Below are 10801 nucleotides of genomic sequence, written 5' to 3' on the forward strand. Positions count from 1 at the left end.
TCCAGCTTGTCTTGTCCCCATGTGCTGGTCATTTGTTTTAATGATGCTCTGAAGGAGCCTTGCAGTGAAACGCGATCCCACTCATCCAGACTGATTCCAGCCAGGTTCAGACCACGAAACCATGAGGGATTTCACTACCTGGGCAGCCCTCTATGTAATAATCAGCTGTAAAATCTGCTCTTCAGCAGTTTACTGCAGAGTGGGGTGGAATAAATCTGCAGTCATTCCTCTCCCCTCACTGACTCTCCAATTGTTATCCCACAATTGATCAGCCCACTGGTTTAGTCTGCATCTGGTTTTGGCAAAACAGTGCAGAGTGTAACAGAACTCACCAGTCCCAGGGCTGCACATGTTCCCCCTTATTCCCATCTACTTCCTACAGAAGCAGTGGGCTATGCATTGGGAAGATAGATACAAGTATGCTAAGGTAGCATGTGTGGGATGTCATGCACTGCTGATATCTCACAGCTTCAGCGACCTGGATTTGATCCTGAGCTTATCCATGTGAAATTTGTATGTTCTCTCTGTGACCATTTGTGTTTCACAGTGATGCTCCATTTTCCTTGCATTGTGCAGATATGAGATTGGAAATTTCCCCTTAGTGCAATGAAGAAAGAATAGAATCAAACTGTACTTGATGGTGTGAATGAGTAAAATGGAGATGGCATCAATGGGGTTACTCCATTGGGTGCTCCTAAGGACCCAATGGGCTGAATGGCCTCATTATGTGTTTTGCTAAAGGAACAATTGCACAGTTTCTGCTCTAGTATTTGGTATAACATTACAACAAATGAGATTTATCTTCCTCCTGTAGAAAGCACTGAGATATCACTAACTGGGAACAGGTTGGTGTGAGATTTCTCAGGTGGGAGTGGTGGGTCTTGGCCATTGCATTGCCGATATTTGGTGAATGTGTTTTCTTTCCAAGAAACCTGGGCTACAGTGCCTGTGATATGGGAAATTGAACCTGGATCTGACTCAACACAATGAACGAGGGAGCACTCCGGAAGGAAAACACCTCTTCCAGACAAGGACGCTGTTTAAATTGGAGTCAGTTTTGTGGGTATTCAAACACTTGGCCAGCTCCTGACAACTCCACTAAGATGGAGTAATCTGAGTCCTTCCTTGTATTGAGCAGGAAGATTCCACGAACCCCTGCCAATCAGATCTGAGTGGGTATGTGGCTACCAACTGAACACTGGGTAGAATTTTGCAAGGAATGGCTGCATGAAGCTATTTCAAAGTGACGTCCAGTATTGCTCAGTCATGCACAATCTTCAGTGATGTGTCATGAATTCATTTAGGTAAATTTCTACATGAACATTCATTTCGATGAAATAGATTGCACAGCCCCTTAAACCTGCTCTGATATTGAACCACATTATGGTTGACTTCTTGAAACCTTAAAGTTCCAATACTCTTTGTTCCAAGTAACCTTTCACCCTCTTCTGAATTTGAAAGTATCAATTGGTTTTGCTTCCAAAGCCCCTTGAGATATGATTCAAAGGTTTTTGACCCTCTGAGAGAGAAACAAACTTATCTTCACATCTGTCCTAAATGATCAGCCCCGGTCTTTCAAAAATTAGCATCTCGTTCTGGAGGCTTCTTCAAAAGGAGACATCCTGTCCATAGTCACCCTGCCAAGATCGACCAGGAGATGATGATCCAATCAATTTCCCTGTCAGTCTTCAAAACTTCAGTGGACACAGGCCTCACCTTCCCTCACAAGATGATCTACACATCAGAGTACAGAATCCAGTGAACGGGGAGATTAGAGAGAAAAAGCAGGGCTCCTCCTTCCAAGAGATGAATCTTAGGCATTGGATTTAGCTGTATTTGGAAAAGTGTTGGCTTATTAGTGATAATCAGGATGGCTGTGTGCAAGGCAGATCATGCCTTACAGAACAGATTGAGGTGTTTGGGGAGGTGACGAAGATGATTGATGAGGGTAGAGCAGTAAAAGTTGTCTACGTAAATTTGAGGAAGTCTTTTGATAAGCTCCTTCAGGGTAGCCTGATGCAGAAGATCAATTCACATTGGATCCATGATCACTTTGTGGACTGGATTTAAAATTAGTTTTCCATAAAAGATAGTGTGTAATCATGGAGGGGCAATATCTAGATTGGAAGGCTATGGCTATTGGTGTTCTGCAGGTATCAGTGCTGGGACCTCTGTTTTTTTATGATGAACAGCAAATGACTTGGATGAAAGTACAGAGTAGCAGATTGGTAGGCTTGCCAGTGGCAAAAGGAATACAGAGAGTTTTTGTAGTATCCCATATGTGATCTCAGCAGTGCTCCTTTCAACAGAAACACAGAATGTTGAATTCAGATAAGCTACCTGGACAGATAGATAAGCAACTTGAGCCCAAAGGACTACACCCCATGTTTCTGAAAGAGGTGGCTTAAAGATTGTGGAAGTGTTAGCAGTCATTTTTCAAGAATCATTAGATTCTGGGATGGTTTTGGAGGACTGGAAAATTACAGATGTCACTCCACTCTTTAAGAAGAGAGGGATGAAAAAGACAAGAAATTATAAGCCAGTTTGTCTGCCTTTGGTGGCTGGCAAAATATTAGATTCCATTCTTCAGGGTGAGGTTTTGGGGCACATGGAGACACATAAAAAACAGGCCAAAATCAGCATGGTTTCCTCAATAGGAAATCTTGCTTGAAAAATCAGTTGGAATTCTTTGAGGAAATAACAGCAGGATTGACAAAGAAGAGTCAGTTCCTGTTTTTACTTGGATTTTCAGAGCCTATGATAAGAGCACATGGATAGAAGGTTGGCTGACAGGCAAGAAGCAAAGTGTGAGAATAAAGAGGGCTTTCAGTCATTGAATTCCATGACTGGTGTTGTTCTGCAGGGGTCAGTGTTGGGACGGCTTCTTTTCCATTTCTATATCAATGATTTAGATGAGGAAATTGATAGCTTTATTGGGCAAGTTTGTGGACAATACAAAAATAGGTAGACAGGCAGCTTGTGTTGAGGATAAAGGGAGTATGGAGAAGAACATTGGCAAATTTGGAAAATGGACAAAGAGGTGGGAGATGGAAGACATAGGGAGGTGTTTGGCCATGCACGTTGGGAGAAGAAATAAAGGTGTGGAATATTTTCTCAGCAGGAGAAAATGTTCAGAAATCAGAGGTGCAAAGCGAGTTGATAGTCCGGGTACAAAATTCCCTAACAATTAATTTGCAGGTTAAGTCAGGAGTAAGGAAGCTCAATGCAACTTCAGCATTAGTTTTGAGGGGACAATAATATAAAAATAAAGATGTAATGTTGAGGCTTTACAAGGTATTAGTCAGACCACACAAGGTGAGGACTGTGAGCAGTTTTGGTCCCCCTAACTGGAAAAGGATGTACTGGCAATGTAGAGGAGGTTCACAAGAGTGATTGCTGGAATGAAAAGGTTAACGTATGATGAGCGTTTGATGGCTCTGGACCTGTACTCACTGGAGTTCAGAAGAATGAGGAGGGGATCAAATTGAATGCTATTGGATATTGAAAAGCCAAGTGAAGTTGATGTGGAGAGGATGTTTCCAATATTTGGGGAATATAGGACTAAGGAGCAGAGCCTCAGAATATGAGGATGTCCCTTTAGAACAGAGATGAAAAGAAAGTTCTTTAGCCAGAGGGTGATGAATCTGTTGAAGATTTTGTCACATTCAGCTGTGGAATCCATCTCAATAGGTTTATTTAAAGCAGAGGTTGATAGTTTCTTGATTAGTAATGGTGTCAAAGCATATGGGGAGAAAGCAGGAGAATGGAGTTCAGAAGGATAATGAATCAACCATGAATCAATGGGGTCGGAAAGGATAATAAACTAAACACGACAAAGCAGACTCGATGGGTCAAGTGGCCTAATTCTTCTCCTATGTTTTATGCTATTCCATCATGCCTGATTCATTATCCCTCTCATTCCCATTTTTCTGCCTTCTACACGTACAGGTTGACGCGTTTACTGAACAAGAAACTGTCAATCTCCATTTTAAGTGTACTTAATGACTTGGCCAGCACAGCCAACTGTCGCAATGAATTCCACAGACTCACCACCCTCTCGCTGAAGAAATTCCTCCTCATCAATGTTCGAAAGGGACGTCGTTGTTTTCTGAGACTGTTCCCTCTCGAGGAGTGCAGCTTGGGAACATGTCGGTGTGAGGATTCTTTGTGTGATGGGAATGGTGGGTTTTGCCCATTGCAGGGTGGTGTTTTAGTGAGTGTGCTTTCTTTATCAGGAACTCAGTGCCGCAGTGCCTGTGCTGTTGGGAATTGAACCTGGGAGTTCCCCTCCAATCTACCTTTCTATGCATGTGCAAATGGCACGGATCAAACTGGCAGCTGTACCAGGATTGCTGGGTCTCTCTTTACCTCTCCCTTTTTCACCCATCCCACACCACTCCTTTCCCGCCTTTCTGACTCCTGGGCGTTTTTCTCTCTCATCTCACCTTCGCTATCGGCTGTTTCTCTGTCACTCCCTCTTTCTCTATCCATCCCATCTCTCCTTCCCTCCCTCATGATTTCTCTTTCTCAGAACAGACACACACTCTTCCTCCCTCTGCCACCACTCTCATGCTCCTCAGAATGAACAACAGCAGGGAAGCAGCCATTGTTTGAAACCCCGGACTGAATCGCCCAATGGTGACTACCCCGTCCATCGAAGTAACGGCAAGGGGGTGAGGGGGAGGTCAGCAGTGGAGGGCTCTGAGCGAGTTGCTGGGGAGGGAGAGGAAGGACCAAAATCGGAACAGGTTTCGGGAAATGAATGCAGTGGCGCTGCAGATCGAGAGAGGGTGAGGGTTCAGCCTAGGAAGCATTGATCGGAGTGGGAAGGAGAAGGGAGAGAGGGCGAAAGTATGGCTGGGAGAGTAGTGGAAAGGGGACCAGCAGTTAACGTAAAGTAAATCCTGAACCACTCTGTCTCTGGACTCCTGTAGCTGCATACCATCACCCAAAAGATAGTTGAGGAACAGTATTTCAACTTATTACTGGGAAGTTTACATCCCTTGTGACCCAACCATTTCAGATACCCAGATTTTCTAGTTTGTGTCAGTATTGTTAATTTCTGGAGAAAACTTATTAGCCCAGAGCGTAAATACAATTTATTCCTCTCTCCACCAATGCTGCCACAGAACCTGAATATTAGCAGCCACGTTCATGTTCATTTCCTTTACTAACCTTCCCAAAACCAACTGCTTTGTTCTCATTTTACATCGTAGCCTAACAGTCAACCCATCACCCTGACCCGATTCTTTCCAGTATCTCCGCAATGGAACTTCCCGTCATTCGTTGCTGATATTCGGTGTCCAAGGCTGCCGTCGAGATTTCCTGAACTTCACAAACCAGAGATAGACGAGTCTCCCCTCTCTTCCCTCCTCCCACTCGGTATCAGAATAGGAAAAACACGAAAGATGTCGAAACGCACACACGGAAATCATTCCTGCACTGATCATCTTTATTGGTAGTTCGTCACCGTTACTGTCTGTCAGTCTGCTCTTGACGACGAATCACTAAAACATTAATTAATAATTCTAATTAATCCATACCTAATTTCAGAGAAAACCATTCACCGCCTGAAATTTCCAGAAGACAAGTACCTGTCCGCTTTAACACCTTGTAGCCGTCTCAGTAGGAAAAAGAACATAATCAGCCTCAGGTACAAATATTCCAACATCGAAGTGGAAACTACAGAGAGCGGAACAGAAGGGAAGTACAGGGAAGAGCGAGTGAGAGTGGTAGAGGTGAAAGATACAAGGCCATGATCTCCCGTTAATCGGAAACAAACAAGGCCGAAGCCGCGCTCTGTTTAACAGCTGGATTGTGTGACTGTTGCGGATATTGTCGAGGCTGCTCCTTGTTGAACTGAGCAGGAGTAGCTCTTCCCACTGCTCCAGTCTGCGCCGGGCACCGTCGGGTAGCTGCTGTGACTGAAGGTTTTGTCCGCATTCTGAGTCACCCTGCTGGTTTGCACCTCACTGCTCGTCGGACTGTCGTTCACTGTCCAGCTGACGACAGGGAAGCCCATCGACAATTTACTGACCAGGCAAACTAAGGTGCCCGATCCTTTAGCGGAGATATTCTCGGCTGATGGCCCAAGCAGTTTCACTGAAGGGTCCGGGAGCTGCTGAGCTGGAACATAAACGAGAGAAAACGTGTTTCAAGTCGCGCCATAACTCTCGTCATTTCACAGTTTGACAGAATCGCGAGTAGAAGGTTTCAGCTTCATTGAGAGGGGTCCAGAAATTCGCCGAGAGACAGTGCAGTGCCCATGGAGGACAGTACTTCTTGGTCAACCCGGAAAACTAGAAATCAACTCCAACCGGTGAGGTCGGTTGGCGAGGAGTCATTCATGGAATCGAGAGACACACTGGCATCAAAGCGCCCCCACCCCCAGAGAAGTTTAAAGTGTCCACTTTCTGGGCCATCAGTGACATGTTCCTCCTCTTGCCTCCGCCGCACTCACCCATCACTAAAGATCCCGCTGCTGTTGGGAGGTTAAACATCTCACAATCTGCTCTGCCCCAGTGGGCGAGGGCTCCGATTGCGGGGTCCTGAGCTCCATGTAGCGGGGCGGGGTAGGTCGCTCTCTGATCTGTGATGTCGAGTGATTCGGCTCCCACTCTCCGTGAGGGACGGGAGGTTGGATTCTCCCCAGAATCGGAGCTCTGGGTTCAGTCGGTGTAGAGACGGGGATCGCCGAACAGTGGTTCCCGGAATGGAGTATCGCTCAAGGGAATAGGTGGCAGGAGAGAGGAGGCAAGGACTGGGCAGTGGGAGAGGGTCTGTTATCCGATGGTGAAGGACGAGAGTTCCACCTTCACTGGAAGTCCAGTGAAAGTCCAAGAGTTGTTTCTTTGGGGAGTTCTAAATAATAAATTGAAACGTGTCATTCTACTGTGTTGACAACCACAGTGGAATGTCCTGACCCCACTGACACCTCACATCCCACTGTGTCCCTTCACTGGATCCCTTCACGTTCCTTCCTGTGAAACCACCATAAAAACTGACAAACAACAGGAATTCTGCAGATGCTGGAAATTCAAGCAACACACATCAAATTTGCTGGTGAACGCAGCAAGCCAGGCAGCATCTCTAGAAAGAGGTACAGTCGACGTCAGGGTCTCGGCCTGAAACGTCGACTGTACCTCTTCCTAGAGATGCTGCCTGGCCTGCTGCGTTCACCAGCAACTTTGATGCGTGTTGCTAAAAACTGACAAATTAACACGACAGCAGAAATAACACCAATGAACAGAAAGTGTTAAATCATGGTTCGTCCGAAAACACACCGAAAAGAGAAATGTTTCATTAAAAGACGAAAACAATTCACCAAACACAACTCCATCGAGTAAAACTGATGCTGGACACGAACGCGATTAGACTGTAAGTCAACATTTCCACTGTAAAGTTAGCTAGGATATTATAATGTAGAAGTTATGCATTGCTGGGTGATCGTATTTATCCGGTGATCATCGCAGGAGGTATTTATCGGACACTTACCTGTAACAAAGAGCTTGGCCCCCGGGCCGAACACCCACACAGTGTGGGATTCCGGGCATCAGCAATTACCCAGGACACTGCAATCAGGCAGAAAACACGGTCAGACGTTCCCGTTTCAGCATGAAACCAGACTTCACACATTCCGACTGTCCCGGTCTGTGAGGGACTGGAGGGGGTGAACTCACAGCCGTATCGCCAGACTGACATTAAACGACATCAAACACTCGACAGTGGGTGACGGGATTCGGAAACATTCCAAATATGGCAAGAATGGCATTGCAAAAATAGCGTATAATGGGTAAAATTAAAGTAACCTTATGAAGAGTGAATGATGAGAGTGTTTTCATCCGTTGCAAAGATGTGAAGTGTATCATGTTTGCTGACCCCAGTTTTTGTTTTACCCTCTCTCACTGTGACAAGTAGCCACTGCCCGCTGAAAACCACTTTCCGCAGTAATAGACGGCAGCGTCATTCATCTCCACGTTTTTTATGATCAACTGGTAAACGGTGCCGGCGCTGTTGGCTGCCGACGTGAAACGGTCGCTGCTAAACCCAGGCCCGTAGCTTGGACTACTCCAGGAATGATAGTAGTATAGGATCCACTGTGGACCTATTCCCGGTATCTGTTTGTACCAGCCAACACCATAGCTATCCTTTGTTCCGATGTCACAATTCAGCGTGGCCGTGGCTCCCGGTCTCACAGACACGGTCGGAGTCTGAGTCAGAGTTTGGGACTCTCCAGCTGTGAAAGACAGGAATTCAAATTTAACATCGACTTTTCAATCTGACCCCAAGACCCACCTTAGCAATCGTTAGCGGTGCAGACTTGCTGCCTGTACTTACAGCCCAGCCACATTAACCCAGTTATATAGCCAATTACACCGGAGAGGATTCCATGCAAATAAGGGTGACTGACACTGACCAATCAGAGCGGGAATCTGAAACCCTCCCATTCGCCGCTGCACGTCGCCGGGTTAATGCAACGACACCAGCAGCAACTGACTGATCTGTTCAAAACAACTCGCGAATGAAAACAAGAGGAATTCTGCAGATGCTGGAAATTCAAGCAACACACATCAAAGTTGCTGGTGAACGCAGCAGGCCAGGCAGCATCTCTAGGAAGAGGTACAGTCGACGTTTCAGGCCGAGACTCTTCGAAGGGTCTCGACGAAGTGTCCTGACGAAGGGTCTCGGCCTGAAACATCGACTATACCTCTTCCTAGAGATGCTGCCTGGCCTGCTGCATTCACCAGCAACTTTGACGTGTGTCGCAAATGAAAAGGTCGTTCATTGTCGGACATTTTCCACTTCTGCCTTCATTTCCCTGATTCCTTCCTTTGGTCCAGAGATGTCCGTCACACCTCCAGTGACAACAGGGACAAGGACAACAGGACAGTGCAGACTTCCTGTTCCCACAACAGTCTTTCAGCCATGGAGTTCAAACCCACTCTGACAGTTTGAGGTTCGAAATGTGGGGATTTAGATCAGAATCAGAATCAGGTTTATTATCACCGGCATGTGACGTGAAATTTGTTAACTTAGCAGCAGCAGTGCAATGCAATACATAATCTAGCAGAGAGAAAAACTAAAATTATAATAAACAAGTAAATCAATTACGTATGTTGAATACATTAAAACACGTGCAAAAACAATAATACTATATGTTAAAAAAGTGAGGTAGTGTCCAAAGATTCAATGTCCATTTAGGAATCGGATGGCAGAGGGGAAGAAGCTGGTCCTGAATCGCTGAGTGTGCGCCTTCAGGCCTCTGTACCTCCTACCTGATGGTAACAGCGAGAAAAGTCCATTTACCGGAAAGTATTTACCATGAATGTAAAAATTAAAAGCAATTAAACGTGTATTCTTGTAAATATTTTTTTCATTATGAATAAAGTTTATGTTAATATAAAACAAACCTGTACCGCCACAGTATAGCGTTCTCCCGCTACTGGAGAGAGAGAGAGAGAGAGAGAGAGAGAGAGAAGCCGGAATGGGTGAGGAATCTCCTCACTTATTGTTGGAGTGTTTCACTGAGGGGTCGGGACGTGGGGGCGGGGGAGCACATGAGCAGCAAAAGCCCTATTGGTTTGAGGAACGTAATTAACGGAACTGGCAATACCGGCTATTAAACAAATTGCTTTGCAGTTATTTTTGTAAATACTTTTTTCAATATTAATAAAGTTTATTTCGATATAAAATGACTCATATGACTGAATGTGCCACTATGGCCCAATTGACTTCAATAGAAACTGTGCCGAAATAAAAATCAATAAAGTAACGCTAGACCAGGAGGGCCATTAACTGCAACTGTCTAACTAAAGGTAATGTCGATGCATCGGCTTGGCCACAGTAACATAATACTAAATAAATACCGCTTCTGAGCAGCGTCAGGCTACTCAGTTATCTTTTTTTTCCCGGAACCTGATGTGACGAGAATACACATAAAATAAGATGTTTGCTGGCCTGGGTTAGCATCAGTGGCATCAGCAGTTGGTCTGTCACCTGTCCTCAGGGGAAGGAGAGATAAGGAACAATGAAGCAGCATCTGGAGATGTGTAATGAAGGGACGGGAGAGAGAGCTGTCTGGAGCAGCTCCCCCTTTGAACCCTGAACTGTTTGAAGTGATGGACAGGCGATCTGGAGATGTGTAATGAAGGGATGGGTGAGAGAGCTGTCTAGAGCGGCTCCCCCTTTGAACCCTGAACTGTTTGAAGTGATGGACAGGCGATACCCCAGCAGGGGGATAAAAAGGGACAGGTTCGCTAAGGCAGCACACACACGACACCCGAGGTAACGAGACCCTGGAAGCGGTGCGCCTCTCACAAGTCGGTGGGAAGCCTTAAACGCACAGGGTGGAAAGGTATGATCAGCGGGAACCCGGTGAGTGTCCACCCTCGCTTGGGTGCCGGGTTCACTGCAGAGTATCAACAGCATCTGGAGGAGGGGTCACAGTCGGTGACCTCAGGTGACATCACAAAGGACCCGCCCGAAAGCTGCATATGAGCAATATCGCCGGTCTGTGAGTGGAAGCCGTTCTGAATGATCAGTCGTTCTCGTTCTCTCTCTCCCCCTCCCCCCACGTTGTCCATCGCCATGGCAACGATTACTGCGAACTGAACTAAATTGGATTGAAATTTGTGTCACTTTGAAATTGGTCATTTACCCCAAGGCAACGATAGAGCTTGATTGATGCTGTTATCTTAATTCTGTGCACATGTGTGTTTATCATTGCTGAAGTGTTGCATTTATTATCCTTTCGATTACTGTGTTGCTTGTTTCTTTAATAAAACTTTCTTAGTTCTAGTAA

General features: G+C 45.7%; 1 protein-coding gene across 1 annotated transcript; it reads right to left on the reverse strand.

Annotated features, from left to right (window-relative positions):
* Positions 1–5441: 5441 nt before the first annotated feature.
* LOC140188257 (immunoglobulin lambda-1 light chain-like) lies at positions 5442–8273 on the reverse strand (the record flags this gene model as incomplete). Its single annotated transcript, XM_072244353.1, has 3 exons — positions 5442–6126; positions 7495–7528; positions 7914–8273. Coding segments are annotated over 3 exons (717 nt in total), but the record flags the coding sequence as incomplete, so codon positions are not given.
* Between the last annotated feature and the right edge of the window lie 2528 nt (positions 8274–10801).

The sequence above is a fragment of the Mobula birostris genome, chromosome 26 (genome assembly GCF_030028105.1).
Source record: "Mobula birostris isolate sMobBir1 chromosome 26, sMobBir1.hap1, whole genome shotgun sequence".
Lineage (NCBI taxonomy): Eukaryota > Metazoa > Chordata > Chondrichthyes > Myliobatiformes > Myliobatidae > Mobula > Mobula birostris.